At 33.7% G+C, this 23,015-nt stretch overlaps 2 protein-coding genes across 2 annotated transcripts in view; one reads left to right on the forward strand and one right to left on the reverse strand.

Moving 5' to 3' along the window:
• LOC106457484 (hydroxyacid oxidase 1-like) overlaps positions 1–3,359 on the forward strand; it is a 15,775-nt gene extending 12,416 nt beyond the window's left edge. Inside the window, exon 8 of the mRNA XM_013916903.2 lies at positions 3,179–3,359. Within this exon, the coding sequence (XP_013772357.1) occupies positions 3,179–3,252 (74 nt within the window). The 3' untranslated portion in view covers positions 3,253–3,359. The remainder of the gene's footprint in view (positions 1–3,178) is intronic.
• A 7,495-nt stretch (positions 3,360–10,854) lies between these two features.
• On the reverse strand, positions 10,855–15,894 carry LOC106457485 (transcription termination factor 5, mitochondrial-like). The gene is made up of 2 exons (XM_013916904.2): positions 15,796–15,894; positions 10,855–12,024 (listed from the first exon to the last, which is right to left on the reverse strand). The coding sequence occupies exons 1-2, from the start codon at positions 15,892–15,894 to the stop codon at positions 11,065–11,067; spliced, it is 1,059 nt and encodes a 352-aa protein (XP_013772358.1). The 3' UTR covers positions 10,855–11,064.
• Positions 15,895–23,015: the final 7,121 nt, after the last annotated feature.

Genomic DNA, 23,015 nt, shown 5'->3' on the forward strand with positions numbered 1-23,015 from the left:
TCACCTTTTCTCGTGCCACCATAAAACAGTTAAAACATCCATTATGACTTTCATGTTTCTAAGAGCCTTCAGAATATATCATCATACAACCCTTGATGAAAAAATCAAAAACATCTATACAATCTTCAAACGGCTATAATATTCTATAGGTTTTTATCAAAAATGCCCTTCATAAGGCAAGGCAGACATTCTGTAGAAACAATAGCCAGCAAACAGCATCATCTACATATGGAAATAAGAAGAAAATACTCAACGTCAACTACAGTTCTAATATTGTGCTTCTAGAGAAATGTCTCAAAAACAACAATTTCAAGATTGTTTATAAATATCCCAACACCTACTTTCGAAAATAAAGAACAAAAAGTCTATACAGTTCTCTGTCAGTCTTGTGACCAAGTTTATGTTGGTGAAACGGGTAGGAATTTAATATTCGCAGAACATAAAAGGGATATTAAAAATGGTCAAACAAATAATGTTATTTTTCTTCACATGAGAAATCTTGATTATATAATTAACTGGAAATCTGCCAAAATGATACATAAAACTAGAAATTATGTCAAAAAAAAATTGTAGAAAGTTCGTTAGTTTAAAAATTGCCAAACTTCAACATCTCAGAAGGTCACTATAAATTGAACCCCTTACTGACATCATATGCCCTCAAAGGACTTGAAACGACCGTTATAAAATAATCTGAATGTGTTTCTCTCACAAAGAAAAGTTGGACTAAAGAAGACACGTGAATCTGTCGAAACTTGTTTGTTTCTTTGAAGTAAAGCACAAAGCTACACTCTTCCCACCACGAGTATCGAAACCCGGTTTCTAGCGTTGTAAATCCGCAGACATACCGCTGTGCCACTGGGGAAACAATAGTGGATGTAAACTTTATTTTATTTTATATTACTCTACGCGGTATTGTTTGTAATTAAGCACAAAGCTACACAATGGGCTATCTGTGCTCTGCCCACCACGAGTATCGAAACCCGGATTCTAGCGTTGTAAGTCCGCAGACATACCGCTGTGACACGGTCTTGTCTATTTACTTGTTAACAGTAGATATCCAATATCGTTTGAAAACTGGCTGTTTGTCTAAAATAGCTTATTTTAAGTAATACACACTTCTTGTAATTATTTTATACTTGAAGGGTGTGAGATTAGAGAAACTGAAGTACGAAACTAAGAGTGTGATTAATAATTATCAAACTAATATTTTGATGTGATTTATATGAAATTTGACTGTAAAGCCGCTTCACTATAAGGGCGAATCCTTTAAAGTTTTCTTGTTAGAAATAAGTTAGCATGATGTCAAAACAGCTCTACTTAGTTCAACTTATAATTTTGATGTGCTACATCTTTTATACAACTATATCAAGTTATGCTACACGTACATCTTGATATTGCTATTCAGGGGTTAAAGTGTAAAGCTGGAGCTACCAGGTTATTCCTCTTAGAAAACTTTAACACATCAAAAACCTCAGAAGCATGGCCATTCATTATTTCAAGATGTTGATGATCTTTTAATACACTTCTAGGGAAATCATTTTTACAAAGGCATTCTTTAATGTAATTCAACTCATTGTAAAACAGTTTCTAATTATTCACTTATTTATGGGCACGGTTAACTAAGATTTTAATCAAGCTTTGTAAATCAAAGGTACAAAATAAATGTATACCTCTTTTAGATGTTAGAACTTTTACAGTAAGGAAAAATTTATATATTTTATTAAATTGGTACAACTTTTCGGTCGCTTTTGCGATTGTTCTCAACTACACAGATTTTAACGGTAAAGAAGATTTTGGAATTAAATCAGAGTTAAACAATGTTTTTAAATTGGAGAATCGATAGTCGTTAGTTATGCATGTGAATATCAATACGCGTGAATTGATAAATAATTTATTTATAACTTAACAGAAAACACAAAAAGAGTAGATGAAGTTGATCATGTGAAAGATGTGCGAAAGATTTGGATAAGATTAAGGATGCCTGGAGGAATAATAAAACAAGCATAGTATTGTTTCTGGGAATTTGTTAAACTGTTGGGATGTTTGATTTTATTAGTAGGGCTTCTCGACTTTTTCTCCTGTTAATGTCAGGTTCATGTTTTAGTACGTCGACAGTCTGTTCAGAAAAACTGTGGTTGTTTTTATTCATGGACGTGAGACGTTGGTGTATTTTTAATTTGATGCTCAAACTACGTCCCGTTTCATCTATGGAAAAGTCTAGATAATTGCTGCAGTGTATCTTGTAATTTATTCATCGATATTATCTGTGATGCCTGTAGTGTATACTAAACATGAAAGCTTTTTAAAGTACTTAGTTTCTGATGGATTACATAATTAGAAAACCAGTTTATGTAATTTCTCCTGCGTGCGTTTTTCTATGAATTTTAGAGATTTTTTGGGGTTTCATGTGATGTTAACACTTAAAAAATTATTTTGTAGTTATTTTCATTTTCAACTAGAAATTGTATGTCTTTGTATAGGTTATTTATGTGTTGAAGGAATTTTGTTTGTTCATCTTGACAACAAAAACCGCAGTAAATGTCTACATATCAAAGTCAAAATGAAGGTTAATGTAAAGAAGTTTAAACTGGTTTTCTTCTTGTAAAATCATTTTAACTTTGTGTTGTTTGTAGTTAAGCACAAAGCTACATAGTGGGCTATCTGTGCTCTGCCCACCACGGGTATCGAAAGCCGGTTTCTAGCATTATAAGTTCGCAGACATACCACTGTGCCACTGGTCAAAATTGACTCTGTGGAAAAGTCCTCTGTATAATATCTTTACGAATGCCCAAATTCTAAACTTGAGTACATTGGTTCGAGCGCAGTGATAATCAGTCATATAAGTAGCAGCTCAATATTACTTTACAAACCAGCAAAAATAGTGACCTACGCATACTGGAAACCATTACCATTTAACTTAGAAAATCGGTGCTCAACAACAGAAAGTAGGCTTTACCTCTCAACTTGTTTGAGATAGGAAATCACTGACCTGAATTGATCACAGGAAGGAAATCATGAAATTAATAAATAAACACTAACGACAGTTATTCAAGCATTTCTGATTACATGAAATTAATTGTGCTTACAGGAAATTGAAGAATATTTTGATTTACAAATTGCAATAAAATATCATGCTTACTTTCACCGTAAATCTTTAATTTTTTTTTGTTTGTTTTAGGATGCAAAACTCTGAAAGATATCGAAACCACACCATCTTTAGTGGTGAAAGACAACTATTATTCACGACTCTAAAAACATTTTATGCGGCTTCAAGTCCTGAAATAAACTTCACGCTTATGTTTATTCGATTTTATGTGTGACTATTTTTGGATATTTGGCAAATAAAACAAAGGATTTTATATGTTTCTTTCAATTTTTTAATTTAATGGTGGTACTTAGTGGCAGAAAACATTACATCTCCTATCTTAAATGTAAACATCCTAACTAAATGGTCAAGTGTAATTTAAACTTGAAACCCAAGCATAAATATCTCTGCGATATCATAGCACTTAAAAAAAAATCAGTAACCGGAAAGTTCAAATACCCCTGACTGGTCAAATGTTCTCATCAACTGGAAACAGTGAAGTAGAAAGTTAAATATTTTTAACCTTGTCTCTATCATTCAGTTTATGATATAGAACATTTGTAACTCGACTTCTTTATGTTTTCTTTCTTATGTCTGCTGTGTCTATCAAAGGGAATCGAACCCGTGATTTTAGAATTAAGACTTACCGCTGTCCCACCGGAGGACCAAATTTTTTATACACACACACATATATATACTTATAATTTTTTATACTGAAATTGATTGTCTGAAGAGAAAAATTTATTAGTAGTATTATAATAAGGGTTCTGAACTTCGTAAGCAAAAGTTAATATGCTTGCTTTAACGAGAAAATACGAGACTAACATAAAATTTTATTGCATAGAAGCACTTTATCATCATTAATGGAAAAATGGCACGTCATCAAATATAGTGCTGCGAGATAATCAGACGTAGGCAAAACTAATTTTACTTAGTAGTATTTTGAATTCTAACCTCTATCAGAAATTCCCAGATCGCCACATCACCTGATTAATCTCATTAACAGAAAGGGAGAGCTAGAAAGTTTGTCTCAAAATATTCTTCTCTGGATGCAAATCTGGGATTATTCATCCCTGTCCTACTTATTCTGGTAAGTATTTCTCACATACTGTATGACTACACATACGTGAACTGCCAACCCCCTGAGATATGACTTTACACTTTACATTCTGCTCACCTTTACAACACCTTAGCAGCACAGGGGAGATTCTTTTGACAGTCCCTTTCTGCACCGCCACTTGTATCGGGTGAAGAGTATTCTTTGCTTAAGATAGATGTGATATCCCACTAAGTACCCCCCCCCCCCCCACAACGGAGTGAGTGACACACTCCTCGAGTTTTCCTTTTGATTTCTTTATTCTCCGAAAGGATTTTATTTTTTATTTTTTGTATATATACACTGGTCCCTTGATTAAATGTGAAAATAGGGATCCTAGAAACTGGTTTTCTTTCTGTTTGTTTGTTTTATGGAAATTTTCTGTGAAGCTACTAGTGCAGTATTTAAGCTAGTCATCCCTAATTTTGAAGTGACAGACTAGAGGAATGACAGCTAATCAAGAGTGCCAACTCTTTAGTTACCCTTTTACAACGAATAGTGGGATTGAATTTAACATAATAACGCCCCCCCACAGCTGAAAGAGCAAGTACATTTATGCGTCTGTTTTCAATCCTGTAACCTATTGCAAGACCCATTCGGCTGGTTGTATTCACTGGGAATAATCTGGTTCTTTGTGTAGGGAGTAGCCTGTGATGCACTTTCAGGTAGACTCCCCTGCACTGCTTTTGTTCAAGCATTTCATTCACTTGGTCTCATATCAGTGAGATTACACTTACCCAAAGGGGAACTCTCCAATTTTGATCTCCCCAGTATTGAGCTACTGGGGAAGCAAGGGTTCCACCAATCCAATGGAAGAAAACGGGGAGGATAAATTTGTATAGAGAAGAACACCATAGAAGAGCGTGAATTAAATGAGAATTATCTATCACCTCATAAGGTCTTATACTGAGAGACTGTTTAATGGGTTGCTGCAAATAGGGACATCAAGAGCTGGACAGGAGTGATGTGAGGGTACCACCCCTGGTGCTAGTTTTTGCTTGGAAGGAGAAGTATGGGTTGAAAGGTAAATATAGTAGCTGTTGGTTGTTTTTGAATTTCGCGCAAAGCTACACGAGGGTTATCTGCACTAGCCATCCATAATTTAGCAGTGAAAGATTAGATGTAAAGCAGCTAGTCATCACCATCCACCACCAACTCTTTGGCTACTCTTTTACCAATGAATAGTGGGATTGACTGTTACATTATAACGCAGATTACGACTCGAGCGCCGCCACCTGGCCATGCAAGGCCTTATAGTAACTGATGAAACAGTTTCACAGAAAACCTAATCATAACAGTGAGTACTGAGCAGGGGTAGATGGGATTAATGCTTTCTCTTATCCACTACTTGATGTGCATTTTGGGAGAGAAGTACATATGGTGAGTTCTATTGTCTCCAGAATAACAGCAACCTGCCCAAACAAGGCAAAGGAAATGATCAGGGTTTGAGCAACTGTACAGAAAAGAAAGGGGATTGGAGAAAACATCTAATCATCCTTCCAAGCAGCTCAAGACTTGGAGAGGAAGGAGCAATATGGGAAAAATAAAGCTATCCCGCTGATTGGAAACATCTAAGGCAAAAATGTCAGTGACATCTTCCACCAGCAACAAATGAAGAAAATTAAGAAAGAAGGATGCTATAGGGAATAGGCGACCACAGGTTTGATTGGAGAATATGCAAAAGCTCTGAGAGCTAAGCAGTGGTTCCAGCCTGGAAGAGAAGCTGGATAAGAAAACAAAAATGCTTAAAAAGAGCCAAAAGAACTGGATAAAGAAGGGAGATTAATCAGTGAAGACAGAATTGCGTTTACAAAAGGTTATCTGTAACCAGTAATCATAGAAACAGATACACCACACTCAAGAGCTGGGTACAAAGATTGTTTGTTTGTTTTGAATTTCGTGCAAAGCTACACGAGGGCTATCTGCACTAGCCATCCCTAATTTAGCAGTGTAAGACTAGAGGGAAAGCAGCTAGTCATCACCATCCATCGCCAACTCTTGGGCTACTCTTTTTACCAACGAATAGTGGGATTGACCATCACATTATAACACCCCCACAGCTGAAAGGACGAGCATGTTGGTAGGATGGGGATTCGAACCCGTGACCCTCAGGTTACGAGTCGAAGTGGCAAATGGGCCAGCATCAATAAATCGTCCACTTGTCTTTATAAATTGCAAGGGTGGATAGCTAACAACAGCAAGCAAGAAAAATGGGCTACTCTGCAAGAAAAACATACCTGTCTTGCAAGTAACTGGAAGAAAGCCACACATGAAAGATGAAGTAATGGAACATTCTGGGAAAAAATGGATGTCAGAGGCTGACATTAAAAAAATAGAGACCTCTAAGAATAAAGATATAGCAGTCTCATAATTGCCAAAAAGTAAAGGAGAGACAACTGCAATTGGGCTGACCAAAGAAGGCAAGGAGTGTTGTGAATTAAAAACAGCTACCTGGAAAGAAGCTGAAGGACAGGCATACAGAAATAGGTTGGACAAATCCAAAGTATTAATGTATAATGCCAAGACCATAGAGTCTGAGAATGGAGATCCCAATTGAAGTGGATGTTTGGTGTAGAGAGGAGTCACAAATATAGAAGATGTAAAGACCACTCTCTTTGAAGGATTCTATGAGGGTGAAAAAGCTAACCTACTAATAAATTCAAAACTTCCAGAACATGAAATGCCAACAATCAGATGTTATGGTCATAAGCCCAAAAATGGAGCTCAAGAACAAGTGATCAGAGGTTCAGAGAGCGAGTACCATTTGGTTTATGTATGAAATTATAGTGAATTTGTTGAAATAGATCAAAATAGAATATATAAATATCTGTAGCAAAAAATATTGGCAGACTTAAGAAAGACAAAGGAAGCTCCTGTGAGAAAAACTGTGACCCAACAGTGTATGAACCAAGTTCCCATAGGATCACAGCAGAGCTTCATGATGGCTGGTCTCTCAAGAGGGGACACCAAGAAGAAGCCATAGGATGAGAAACTCTTCAAAAGCCAAAGTATGAGAAGAAGAAAATTCTCAAGCTGGGAGAAGAGATTCGAGGGATAATAGCACCAGAAAAGAGGATGAATTTCAACCACAGATACAGAGAAAGTCTTAAGGTCCATGAGTGGTAACTGATAGTCAAAATGAAGCAGAGACAAATAATTACAATAATGCAATAATCAGAAGAGGGAAGAAAAATCAGATGCATGCAAGAAACTCATTTGAGAGTCAGAAGAAACATCTGAAGAAAGCAAATGTCACATACCTCAGTTAACTGAGCACAAAGGTGGATGTTACCTGTCCTCAAATACATATTGTTGGAATAGATGGTTAAGGTCGTTCAAACAGAAGACAGACCACGAGATCTTGGTCCAAGATGAAGAACATAGGATAGAACCAAATACATGATGTACAATGATGGAAACATTGCTCACTAATGAAATAACTTCAGCTATTATGAAAGGAAAATAAGACAATTCCAATGAAAGAGTGCTTGGACCATGGAAAGTTTTAGAAACAAAGATATGAAAAGTCAGATTCAATAAGTTCCACAAAACTGAATTCATGGAAAGAAATATTATTATAATTTCTACATTTTTTTAATGAGGTCTAGCATGTCCATGGTACTTAAACCTTGACCAATTTCATACTGACAAAACTGTGATTAATTATTTGGTTTCTGCCAAAATCCAAACACTGTGTAAATGATATTGAGGAATATTCCTGTCACATCATAGACTCTTAGAACAAATATTCCATATTCGTTTTTTTCTTGAAATTGAGAAAATGAAGGTAAGAAAAATATTAATTTAAACAGTAATAAAAATCTGAAAATAACAAGGGCAAAATTGCTGTAATTTGTAATGAAAAAGAAAATTGCTGAACAATGCAGTGTCAAGGAAAAGAATGGACTTTTTGTATACACACAAAGCTCAAGGGGAGTACTGCACATGAAAGATGAGTTGTCCTCCTACTGGTGGAGGGCATATATCTAATTGCTGTTTTGCATCAAAAATTTGGTCAGTATATGTTAATACATGTAGAGGTGGGAATTTTGATCATAGGATTGGCACATGTACAAAACCTTTTTTTGGTAGTGGTACATGGTATAAGGAAGATTGAGTAGTGTTTCTGATGACAATATTTTATACAGGAAGATAGTTAAATGATGAAGAACTAAACAACAAAATGTTTTGAAGAAGGGAATCTTTAGTTTTTCTATGGGAGTAGAAAAATTCATATAGAAGATAATTTAGGGAAGAAAACCACAATTCAGATAAGAACAAATGCCCTCATTAGTAAAAATAGGCTCTGCTTAGGAAAGAAAACCCTCCAGCCTAAAAATCTCTGGCAACAAAGTTCGTCATATTTCTGGTACTGTTACCAACTTCCTAATTTGATGAAGGCTCAAGAACAAAAAATTAGAAAGCTCCTAGCCACATCCAAGATATCAACAGCAGTTTTGATAAGAAAGATAGTCAAAGAAACTCAAATCACAGCAACCCCATCTAGTACTTTTTTCCTTATGATCTGCTTCAATGTCGACTTGGAAATCAGAGACCTATGATATTAACCAGTTTATGGAACACTAAAGAAGTATAAAAATATTGGCATGACTGTTGTCTGAAAAAGACTGATCTAACAGAAACATCACTGAAGAGCTATTATTAAGAAACAGAGAAGGCAGATACAGCTTGATTACTGGGGTCATGTGGCTTAGAATTCTAGTACATTGAAGTTAATTGTTGTCTCCAAAAGTAAAAAAGGTCAATTAATCTTGAAGGTAATTTAACAAACACTCAAGATTCTAGTACAACACACCTGAAAAAAAAAAAAGATGTGTTAACGTCTGGGAGGCCTGACAACCCTGAATGGTTGAGATAGAAAATTTGTGGGCTATGTATTACCAATTACATATGTTGACCTGGTTAACATGGTGAATGTAACTTTGATAAGTCAAACTATAATTCTACACAGATGAACAGCAGACAACACAATACATGGATCAATTGGGTATTTTACAACCCAAAGTTCATGGCAATGAACTTCTCATTAACTTAGTAGTGGAAAATATTAGGTTGTAGTGTTAAATCTTCCATATATTTCATAATTATTTTTACCAGCTTTATCTTCAAGTACAGTACAGAAACTTTTTGATATGATGATTTCTTTATTAGCATGGAGAACTTGTTTTATTAAAAACTAAAATATATGTATTTATTTCATTATTATATTCAATTTCTGATTTTTTTCTTTTTGTATTTTTTATAATTCTGAATTGTCATCTTTTTTTTAAAGAAATATTTACATTTTATATATTTGTACTAATATATATTTTTTTGTGTGTTTAGTCTAAGATATAGTATGTTTCACTGCCTAGTATTATTAAGTTATTTTCTTAAACAAAATAATTGCATCTTCTATTCCTTTTATTTGTTAAATAAGATATGTTAAAAAAATGTTTCTATCAGATTTCTGTAGAAAGACTTGACACTGCACTAAAGTTATTAAACTCTGTATTTAGATTTTTTCTTGAGTTTGAAAATATGTTGTTTTAGAATTTCCAAAATACTGAAATACATACAAAACTGACACAGGCATTTATTTGAGGGTGTAAAATGATGGGCAGGTGAGTGTATCAATCTTGAAAATAGTAGTTAAATTATTTTACCAAAATTTTCTTGAAAACCTACATTAAGTTATAACCTATCATCTACTATGTGTATTTCATCATACTTTTAGAATTAGTGTTTCATTATTTAGTATTTTAATATATTGCAACTCATCAAACTACGTATCATGCAAATGTAGAATATAATAGTAGTTTTCTCCTGCCATTTGGTCTAGACTCCTTTACTCAGTGTTATGCATCTTTAGGACTTTTATTAATACATCTGACAGAGATGGAACAAATATTAATTTTGCAATGAATCAGAAAGCATTTCCATCAATATATTTCTAACAATGTTACACAGGCATGATACTACTTGCATATGCACCAAACATAATATGTATTGCATCATCTAGCCCACTGGTGCTTTCTAATAGCTTCTAAACATAGCAGCATTTTTGCTGGTATTAAAGAGTGGGAATCCTGATAGTTGTAGTACAAGCAGTCTTTATCTATTTAAATAAAACATCATTCCCACCAATTGTATTGCTAGTGTATGCTAGAAATGGTCACAGTTGTGGCAGGGATACCAACAGCAAGCACAATTCAAACACCATTCTTAGTAGGGTATTGGGGTGCAAAGCACTGTCTCATGGCACCATGTGCCACATTTTTTTAAAGGGCCTGCAATGGCCATTTACTCATGCAGAACTTTAGATTGGCATACACATCCTTATTAAATTTTCAGAGAACAATGATGAAATAACTAGTTTAATATTATGATGTAACAAAATTTTATCTCGAGCCTGCAATGCATTTTAAATATATATATATATAGCCACATCTACTATCCAATCTGAAAATATTGAAATGTGATTGGATATCAGGAGCCAGATATCTAAAATCTGATCATAACTAGTATTTCTCCTATCTATTATCTGAAAACAATTTGTAATGAAAGAAAATATTAAATATATACATGTACTATATGCATGTATATAATATGTAACATATGTATATACACATACTAATTGAATGTTCTGTTCAAAAAAAGATTATGAAACACATTCAAATTTAGAAATAATTTCATTGGTACTTGCTATACAAAAACTCACATCTACTTAAATTCAGCTTTACTACAACATTTTTCACTTTACGTGTTCAATGTACAGGTATTAGATGGTTGTTACCAAACAGAGTTCAAGGTTTCATACTAATTATGAATAACTGAATTTGTATTTACAAACAAGTCATGTATCGATAAACAAAAACTCTATTTAGTCCTTTAGAATTTCATCATCTAAATGCTTTTTACTACACTCTTCATTCAAAAAATCACGCAGTGTTAAGCTACCTTCTTTAGGGTAGTATCCATATTTTATATCACCTGACAGCAGTTTTAACTTCCTCTCTCTTTTCATTCCATGCCGTGGCTCTGTTATGCCTTGGTAGACACCTTCTCCTGTAAATCTTGTGTTTCTCTCAATGTAATATAACAGAAGCTGAATAACATTAGGATTAGTTTTCCAACCAATAAAAGGCTGCATTTCTTCTTGATCAGGCAAATTTTTGAGATGTTTCTCTACAACAGAGACATTGTAAAGAACAATTGGTATTCCTTTCCAAACTTGTTCTCTAGTAAAACCCTGACCAAGTAAAAATTGAACAACTTTTTTAGCATTAAGTAAAGAAATACGATACATATTTGGATGAACCTGAAGACTTTGTTTTACCTCAACGTCAGATTTATTCAGTTGGATAGCAAGATAAGTTATACTTTCTTTACCTAAGCACCGATCTTCACCAAAGTACATAAACTTTTTAAAGTTAGTTGTAGAGCAACTGAGCATGTCCAAAGATACAGACACAAACCCGAGGGAGTTCAGCATTTGCAACCTTTGCTTAGCTTTATTTTGGTAATAAACAAGGAATAAAATTCTCTCGTAGGATTTCATGACTTGGAACTCAGCAACCCGATTTAATTCTTCCAATCTCTCTTTTACAGTTTTTGGACTAAGTGTAAAGATATTAGCACATTTATGGATCTGAGTGTTACTAATACCATACTCAGAAAGAAGGCCACTGGTTTCTTCTAAACTTTCTGCATTTACAGATAAAATACGAGGACATTTCATACACACTTCCCTGATATCCTTTCCACCAAGTTCTGGAATTCTATCCAATATTTGTAAAAGGTTCTTTGGATGAGAGATTAAAAGAAAGCTATTGGCTCTAATCTGTAAAAAACAAAATGTTATTTTACAAATCATATTATTAAAACAACTTTTTCAAATCTAAGACCAATTATGTGCAAGTTTATCCATTAAATCTTTTAAAATTTATATTTCTGATATGATTAAATATAGGAATTTCTCAAGATTTTAACAATTCAAGTTTTTATTTATAAAAACCATATGCTCCTTACTGTGACTACTAAAAGTTTCATTTACCCAATATAATGTAAAACTACAATTTTTAGAATATTAAGTTTCAATTTAGAAAAGAGAGGATACTTCAGGATAGTCATTACTTAATAACTGTACTTTGAAGGTCTCTTACTCTAAGACTTTTTACTATAATTTCCTTTTTATCATTGGAAGATGAACATTGCACATTATTTTAATTCTCAAGCAAACATAAATATTAATTATTCCTTTCTAATCAAAAGTGCCTAGATATTCAATGGGACTTGTATATTACACAAAAATTCAACTAAATGTTCATAAAAACATTTTAAACTTAAAAGAAAAGGGCATGTAGGAAAAACAACTAAATTGAAGTAGGTAGAAGAGGTCATGCCATACACAGATATGCAGTTTTTTTAAGTGTTTTGAATACTGTAGGATGTACAGTGTATAAAGAGTAAGCAGTATAATAAAAGTTTATTTTTAATGTTTTTTCTATAAGCAAAATACTATTACTTTTACTATTTACTAAGTAATTTAGTAGTGAAATATTTTATGTCCATTTATAGATTAAAGTTACAAAAATTTAAATCACTGTGCTCTACAATTCAAACCCTTCTGAACACTTACGCATTTCAGGTAACATATACCTTAAATTAAAATTTTTATCTCTTGTATGTCAATGTAGTAAGTTGCTTCACAAACGTATTGTTATGGACATCTGACTTCAATTATTCATGATTGAAATACAATTTAAAAAAAATATTATGAACAGTAAATAAATGGGAGTAAAATCTTCAAAGAATTCGCCCGTATTACCTATATGGCTTTTTGGAATACTGAAGTTAAAACCTCCTCAACAAATAACATTGAATGTAAATAAAAAACTTAGCTGAAATACAGAGAAAGCAAAGTACAGGCTACAGGTCAGTATCCAAAAATGAATAGCATCAAAGTTGAAGCTAAAAACCTACAGGTCAGGAAATAGGGAAGTGGCAATAAAGGCAATTTATATCTATTACTGTATTATAGTGACAAGCTAGAAGTTGTGGCCCATGTGGCTTAAATATTTCTTTAATAAAATTTTAACCTATCAGTTTCTGGTACACCTCTTTCCATGAAATACATTCATGTGTTATCCACCATTTACTAACAACATTTAGGTTATTTGGAAATATTAATATATATATATATATATATAAAGTGTTACAATGTCTTTTTCTAAAATTCTACATTTTAAAAAAAAACTGAAATCGAGAGTAACAATTACATATAGTTGAATTGTAAGCCAAATTCACTAATTGGCTGCTAGAATATTAACTTGGAAAGCAAAGGATGGCCACAACAAGTAAAAGACAAATCAGTCATATTAAATCCCAGGTAATTTTGGTGAAATAAGATTAAAAGTTAAGCAATTTATCGGAAGAAAATAACTAAAATAAATGACAAATAAACTACTATAACAAGACAGAAGAGTCAATACATCTACTGATTAAAGATATAACACTTAACTATTCAGCTAACACTGAAGAAATGTTGTATTCAAGACTCATAAAAAAAAACATTTACAAGGAGAGAGAAGAGAGTGAAAAAAGGAAGAGACCAGTCACAAACCTTATCAATCCCTACAATGATCAGGCTGTTAAAAGAATGAGCTGATTAAAAATGTTCCAACCTTACAAAACCTAGTTTAGCAGGTTTCAATAAACATTCATGATTTTTATGTTTCCTTCTATTAGCAATCATTTCAACTACAGGAATGTATGTGGAATCATAAAGATATGGTTTTGTGGTATTCACCGATGACGTAAAACGAAAAAATCATCATGAGGTGAATTAAATGTGCCATCACTTCACTCTGTTTAATGCATATTTATTCAGCGGAATTTGTGATAAATGATTATCTATCATATAACAGTTATGAGCAAGTACACATAGAAAGTGGTTTGACTAAACATATCTCCTTGCTTACTTTCCATAATCAATGTTATGTATGAGGATGATGGTTTTCCAGTACCCATTTCAATTGTCCATTCACAAGGAAATCCACTGGCTCTGTGTCCAGTGATTTGACTGGTATGTCTTCTTCTGGAATAGTATGAATACCTGTTTCATTTTCCAGCAGATTCAGGTATGTGACAATTGAATGGATATGTCATGAAAGCAATTTGTGTACACATGAATGATGTGAAGTTTTGGAACAGAATCATTCTAGATTATGTTTGTGTGTTGTTTACTGGAACACAAGGATGGCTTCTGCCATTGATATTTGTGTTTGTGGATTTCCATCTGTTACCAAATGCCATACTTTTCTTACCACTCCCGTGCTACAACTTTTGCAATTTTTTTTTTATCTTTGGGCTCTAAGATGATTCATATTCCTTTGTTTTGAAATGTCATTTAGTAGAAGGGATATATCCATCTTGGAAACTATAAATCTCCATCTGAACATACCTCTATGACCTGAGTGTAGGAATATAGTATGTTGGAAATAGTTGCTACATACTCTTTCTAAAAGAGAGCAATTTTCAGTGGCATCACACTACCCATGAAAAGTCAAATAATATCAAAATATAGTCCTGATACATGTTGTTCCATAGCGACTTTATATTGGTTGTAGTTGTCATGAGACTTGATGATTCTCATATTCAAACTCATTTTAATGTACTCAACCTTCTGTATTTTTCTGGTATAGGACAGGCTAAAAAATCAATGTAACCAGTCTTTATTACACTAGAATTGTTTAATAATTGCCTTTATGCACAAAAATTTCACTGGAAAAAGTCCCTGTCATTTTAAGTGGCTTCAAATCAATTCTTTAAATTGTTAATAACTTATCTAATAGATTTAGGTAAGTTTTTTCCTTAGCAGAACTAACTATGTTTTTTACAATTATTTTTTATTAATGTAATATAACATTAAGGAAAACAGTTGACTCACTGGTACATCCAGACTATCCCATCCACTAAACTAAATTATACAAAAAGAAATATTTAACTAAATATTTATCAAGCCTTCTCTTAAATTCCACTACAACTATAGTTGAAGATGGCCCCTACTCTGTCAAAATTTGTATTTGTGTCTCATAGTTCTACCATTCTCTCCATTATGTACAAATATATGATGCATCAAACTGTCAGTTCTCTTAACAACCTGAAACACCTCAATAACTAACTCAATACCTCCTAACTCATTTTTCTTTTCTAGAAAAAGCAAGACCCTAACTTATCCTCACATGACAACCTCTCCAATGAAGGTAGTCCCTCTGTGAACCCTTTTCAATAATCCATGTTCTTTCTAAGGTAAGGAGCCCAAGACAGGATACAACACTCCAAATGTGGCCTAACCAATGACTTGTACAATATAATTATAAATAATTACTCTTTTTTTTTTTCAATATTTATTTACATACAACCTAAAACCCTATTTACTATACCACTACCAACAGCATATGGCTTGGATGGTATAATAGACTGACCAACCTGAACACAGATCTTTTATTTCCATAACACTTTTAAGGTTATTCCTATCACAATAATACTAATAATTCACCTTGCATTTATTATAATGAAAAGCCATTTGCCTTTTATTGCCCCAACTCACCAAACAATATAAATCCTTATGCAGAACAGCAGCATCCTCACAGCTAGAAACAGCCAAGACTTTAATATCATCTGCAAGTCTAAGCACTTTATTGACCATTCCTTCATTTACATCACTGATGTAAATCAAAATAAGAGAAGATCATAACTCTGAGCCCTGAGGTGCTCCACTCGTGAAACTAATCCAGTTTGACTGAGCTCCATTTATAAAATCTCTCTGCTTTCTTCCATCAACCCAATTTTCTATCACATGAGCCAACTTATCCCTCATACTTATAGAGATAAGTTTTTACCAAGTTTTTTGTGGCACCTTGTCAAATGATGCTTCCTGAAAATCTAGTTATACCAAATTCACACCTTTACCCTCATCTAAATAAGCAATAACATGTTTAAAAAATCTCAAGAGATTAGTAAAGCAAGACCTTCCCCTGATGAAACATGTTGACTATCGAAGAAAACTTTTTAACTTTGTTAAATGACTTTGCAAAGCATCTTTTATCTTTCAAAAACTTTTCCCATTATTCATGTGAGACTAATAAACCTACAGTCACTGGGACAATTTTTATTATCTCCTGTGAGGTGCAACTTACTAGTTTTGCTAAAACAGAGTAACTGGGTTCTCCTGATGAGGCTGTAATGGCAAAACTTTGAGAAAACCAAAATACATTTCATTTTCTAAAGTATAGCCATATATAATCATTTAATTATGTCAGAAACTCTTCAGTGAATTACAAACACTCCCATTTCAAAAACTTTCCTAATGTTTCTGTACTTAAAGGATCAAAAATTGAATCTTGTATTTAAAATGGATTCTCAACATTCCTAGTCTATCCAAACAATTTGCAGAATATTTATTAACTACAAGCATGAGTTTAAAGTTTCCATAGTGATGCTGATGCATTTCTTCCTTATCTCTTAAAAATCTTTGAAGCTACATTTTGGGAGAATTTGGATCCCACAAAATCAAATGACTATATCTATTTACCTCTTGAAAACAACTGTTTACTATGTGAACATTTCACTTTGTTTCCAACTTTTGCATGGTCAGTCTTGTAACTGAAACTGCTAATGTAGTTTTTTACTTTTTTTTTTGCCTGATAGGTTTTTTTAGAGTTTAACTACTGTGCATATATATATATATATATATATACTTCCCTAAGTACAACAGTGGTCACTATGGCATTACATAAAATTATCTATTTGGCATGAACAACTACTGTTCATGTCAATATTGGTACTAAATTAGATCTACAACCTTGATATCAACTTGAAGATAAATGTACAGAGCAGCAAATAACCCTGGTTCATCAGTTTCATAAGTACTGCATGCTGGTGCTTCCATTTTCTGCCAAAACTTCAAGTGATAGTTCAGTAGAGTTGAATAGAGGAAGTCACATGCTTCAGGAGGGTGTCTCGCATTCCTATTGGTGGAGGGTTGTACCATGATGATTTACATGTGAGAAGCAGTTGGACCATGTTCATTGTGGGATACCTGGGGGCTCAAGGTTTGTGAAAATGTTTTTTGGATATAGAGGGCAGCACTGAACAAGAATGGCTATTTATGTGATTGGAAGTAATGTACTGTATTGTAATTTCAAATGGCACTAGACCTAGAGTATTATTTATACTTTGCAAAACTATCTGAACAATATTAGTAATAGTGACTCTTCTCAAGTTTACCCTCTTTATTACATAGATGATGATTACCACATCTACATTCTTGTATGCCTGCATTAAACAGCCTTTAAATTTATTAACTGTTCTTGAAATACAACTTTATAATTGTTTACAATAAATGAATATTGAGAACTATTTCAGGACTCATTCTTAAGGACTGACAGTTGTTTCTGACTGGATGATTTTCAGTATGAAGTCAGGTATATTTCTGCACTATGAGCAGTTAAAAGCATTGTTCATAAGGCTGCACGATGCCAATAAATTTTTGCAACAGACAAAAGTTATTTTTATTGCTTCCTTTGTTTCATGATAATTTTGAGAATGCTGGTAGATAAAACATAATGGATGGATATTACTTCAAAATTTAAAATAACACCAGTTCAAAGAGATGTTCATATCTACAAGGTTAACCAGACATTACAGCCCATATTTTGTTTATAAAAATCTTCATGAGTAATCTGTGAAAGAGCTTTTTTTTTTAATAATAGTATATTGGTACAGAATATGTGAAGCAACTAGACAATCATAAAGGAATCCCATGATCTTTTTGATGGATTGTACTATTCTTTTTTAGAAAGATAAAAATGTGTAAACTTTGTGGGAAAACAACTGGTTTCAGAAAAGAGTAGACTGGGATTGAATCAAGAGAATTGAATCCAATAAATAAACTGTTGAAATGTGTTTACAAAGGCATCTTATTGTGAGAAACCTCCAAACAATAAACTAGCCTATTGTTTCAGTAAATCACAATCACAAAAAAAAACATTCATATTACGGCATATTGTTTCCAAGAATCTGTTTTCAATGGTACATTTGTATATTACAATTGATAAAATCACACGTGATATGTCAAAAGTACCAATTTATGATCAGCAGCATACCACAAAATGAAAATACGAGAATTACAAGAATGCAGGATTAGCACGCAAGTTTTTTGTCCAGAACATTTTAGTCTTAGTGTGGCCAACCATTTTGCTGGACATAAAGGATTAATTATAGCAAAGATTGAAATACTGTAATGGGGAACACTAAGATGATGAAAACTACCTAGGTCCTAATGCCATCATTTTTTTCTTTAGTACAAGATAGAAATTTTGTTGTCAGACATAAAGATGCTTACAACAAAACACCTTTAATGCTACTGAATCAATAATCTTACAGCCAGATCACAAGTATTAATATCACTATATTCTTTCCAAAGGCTGTCTATACAGCAATATGTTAATAATTAAAAAAATTATGGCCAACCCAATAAGGTTGGTAAACTAGAGAATTAATTTTGTTCTCCTGCTTTAGATGTGCTTCATTTTAATCTATCAATTTAATAGAGCAAGCAAATGGAGCATTTTTTATACAGTTACATGTATCTACTTAAAACTAAAGGTACATTACTTAATACTGTTGTTTGATACAGGTATATCAAATTAATATACACAAAAAAACAAAAATCTATAGTACATATACTACAAGAAAGAAAATTTTACAGGTGTCATCCAGATACAGATGAAACTAAAACCATCAGTTGTACTATATATGATCAAACGGACAGAAAAGAGAACACTGTTCTTTGTCTTTATTAAGAGGTATATAATCTATAAATTATGCCTTTTGAAAGGAATTTTTAACAGTGCTTCCACAGGCCAGGCATCCAGGATTTTGCCGGAACCTAATTTTTCAAGTCATTTCAAATTGTATTTTTATTGGGTAAAATTTTTACCAAAACTTGATTGGACAAAAAGCATGCAACTGTCGCATCCTTTGTGAAAATCAGATCCAACGGCTAGCCACACAACAGATATATCGACATTCAGTGAGAAAGTGTACTGATCTTGCATTGATAAAGCAGTGTTAATATATGAAAAGAAGAAAATGGCTTGTAGGTACAAAGTACGTATGTGCGGTACTTGTGGGAAATGCCCTCGATGTCAGTGTGGAAGCGACAGTTTAGACCCAGAGGTTAAAATGACATGAAAAGTAGGTGAGAAACAGCTGGAGAGCAAATTAAAAGCACAAAAAAAGAAACAATGATGGATTGATTATGCTATTCCATTGGAGAACGAAATGAAATGTCTAGTGATACTTCTGAGGATCCCTTGGATTTTGTGACACCAAAGAAACGACACAGATCATCCAAGAACTCAAGTGTGAAAGCAAGGTGTTCAAAGTATTGTCACAGTACTCCAACAGGGAGCAAGAATGATGTCTGTTCAATTCGGCAGTTCTTTGGTATCGAATCCACAGTAACATTAAACTTTCCAAATGAAGAAGCTCGATGGAAGGTATCAAGTTTCAGTGCTCTTGACAAGAACAACCGATTGCTTGCATTCTGTATGACTGTATTAAGAATTCTATGCACCATGTTACTCCCAGGAGATCTAGATGGTTTTATGAATGCAATTGGAAATGAAATTTATAAGAAATCTGATGATACAAAACTATTCTCATCTGCCAATGAAGTGTAACACACTCTACCAGAGAAATGTATTCAAAGAAAAGTTATACTTGCACTGCTACATCAGTCGATGACATTCATAGAAGTGAAAGAGAGATTGAAGATTGGAGAACAAGCTTTTGAAACGGCTAGACAGTACTTTCGTAGACTGAAGTATGGGTTTCAGCTAGATCTACAGTACGATCTGCTCAGCATTACTGTAAACGAGCTGCACTGAAAGCAGTAGAGTTCATCTTGAGCCCAATCAATGTGAAAGTTTTATCTTGAGGAACAAAAAAGGTTGAAGTGGATGGTAAAACAATTGATTTCCCTTGCTTAATTCATCAGAAAATAGCAGAGTACGTTTACTGTGACTATTTGGAATGGTTCCCAATGCAACAGATAGGACATTACATGGCTCTTTCACAAAAGTAGTTTCTGCATTGACATCATTCAACCAAAAGGTGCAAAAAGCTGTTGAATATGCCACTGGTATATTGTTATATGACAATCTTGGTATTTTGGTATGTATCATTGGTCGAATTCAAGTGGAGGCTGTAAAGCAAATATCCTGCAAAATGCTAAAAAGGCTTGAACATTTCTTCAAGTATAATTTTGATACTCACATTGCAAGTGATTGTGCAGCCAGTCACAACATCCAATACACACTTGACTGTGCAGCTTCTGAAGCAGGTGCTGATATTGTCAGTAGTTGTCAGAAATGTCAGGTGCTGTTTCATATGATACATTATTTGCTGAAGGATGCACCTTCAGATTGTTATGGACTGCCGAAGGATTATGTGCACAAATTCAAATTGTTTTTGTCTCATTGTATTCGAGTGGAGAAGCAAACTTGAAGGATTCAATCAATTCATGATAACCTTGCATCCAATGAAACGTTATTGTCATGGGCTACAAAATGAAGTATGAATCCGAGTATTTCCACGAGAAAACTATTGAACATTATGGAAACCAAGGGCTGAGTTGCATGGAACCATGGTGTATACTTGCTCTGTTGGAGACAGTTCAAATAGATCTTTCAGGATTTCATATTATGATCATATTTCCAGTGATGATTCACAGCAGGATTGGCTCACTGTCTTCTCACTCTTCGAAGATGTTTTGATGCAAATGAAAAAAGGATCATCTGAACATTAAGAAACTGTAAATTCAATCGGACAATGCAAAGTGCTATCAGAATGGGTCACTAATATTTGAAATGTTTGTTAGCTAACCAGCATGGTTTTGAATTGCAGTTGTTTGTGCATACCAACACATAAGACGGAATAGGATGCACTGATGCACATTTTGTCGTTGCTATGCGTCATGTGTTAAAATATGTCAATATGGGGAGCAATGTAATCTCTCCAAGTGAACTCTGCATAGCACTCCAGAGCAGTGGTGTCTTTGTTAACACTTGATTGTGAGAAAGTGTCTGAGCTTCAGGTTGAATACAAAGAAGTGTTCTAGGTCTTTGAGAAGATTTCTCGATGCAATGTGGTCGTGTTTGATGGAGCTAGACTTCATATTTACCAGTACTCTGACATGAACTCTTTCATTGTTGATTTGAAGGACCCATTTCACCCAGTGTCATCTGTATATGTGGATGATTAAGAAAATGGTGCTCAAGATGAAAATGTGGATGATGAAAACTCGGATGTGAAAGTGATGTTACTAATGAACAAAACAAACCAGAGCTGATGAATGATAGTGATCATTGTGAGCTACAAGGACCTGTGACAAAATGTACATTCAAAACACATGCATTGAGGAACATACAACACAACAGCAAAACACCACGACCTCCAACATTGATTTCATCCCAGAAACAATCTCGCACGATTGGGCAAAGCAAACTGTGTATGGTCTTGTCTATGGAGTGAAATACAGTGACAATTTCAAAGATGATACTGATGAGATGTTTATGAGAGGCATTAATGACAAGCGTAACAAAATGGGATCAGGAAGAATGCTTGAAGAGCTACAATAGAAATACCCCAGTCAACTGGACTTGCCAAGTGACACTGAGATTAAAACGCAAATTACGTCTTTGACAGCAAAGTACAAGAAGCATGCTACATTGCAATTGAAATCCAGAGGTATTGAGAAGCTATATCGAATGATCATTACTGAAATTGTTGCAGCATCCAATTACTCAATTGCACCTGCTCAGGCTCTTGTGGAGTTCAAGAAGAATTGTTCCATTGATTAAGGTGATGAGAATTATCCCAGTGACACTAAGGTCAAAGCCTTCCTATCTACACTTAAAACAATGAACAAGAATGCAAACAAACAGCCAAGAACACCACAAACTATGCTTAATCGTAGTCAATAGGCTGAGAAGGTAAGTTAACAACACAACACCACAGGTACATCTTCTAAGGTGGACATTCAGAAAAAAACTAAGTTTACTACTGCGTACCATGGTAGTCAAAAACTTGTGATAGTGTCATTGAATCTGCGAATTTTTCATAAAACTTTGTGTGGAATTTTAGTTCAACCTGAAAACACTAAAATTGGATTTTAGCTCATTCCAGAATGATGTTATATATTAAGGTATGCCATAAAGCCCAAATCCTGGGTGCCTGACCCATGGAAGCACTGTTAAAATATAAGAATAACAAAATACTTACTATTGTAACTTAATGAATATTCATAAATAACTATAGTATATACATTAAATTACAGGCATTACATCTAAAGAAGTGAAAATCCAATGAAAGAAATCCATTTAGTGTAAATGGAATATTTAAGATGGTACATGTACTTACAATATCTAAGTATAGCAAGTGAATAACTGTGAAATAAGGTAATCAATTACTTGAAAATGTACACCCTGCATCTTTTCATGTTATCAATATCAGCAATTAGGTTTTTTAACAGACCTCTCACGAGCTAGTGGGGACATTTTTGTTGAAAACAACAACAACTACCCAATCCAATTTTTCTTAATTTGAACTCATATTTTTTGGACATTTTTATTGGTTAAAAAGAAGGCATTTCCTGCACTCTTTTAGCATTGTGGCTGCAAAAAGTGATTTGCAGTGGTAAGGTGACTAAAATCTGTCAGCACATCATGAGCTGAATGGCCAAGCACAAGAAGCATGGAAGTC

This window comes from Limulus polyphemus, unplaced genomic scaffold (genome assembly GCF_000517525.1).
Source record: "Limulus polyphemus unplaced genomic scaffold, Limulus_polyphemus-2.1.2 Scaffold337, whole genome shotgun sequence".
In the NCBI taxonomy this organism is placed as follows: domain Eukaryota; kingdom Metazoa; phylum Arthropoda; class Merostomata; order Xiphosura; family Limulidae; genus Limulus; species Limulus polyphemus.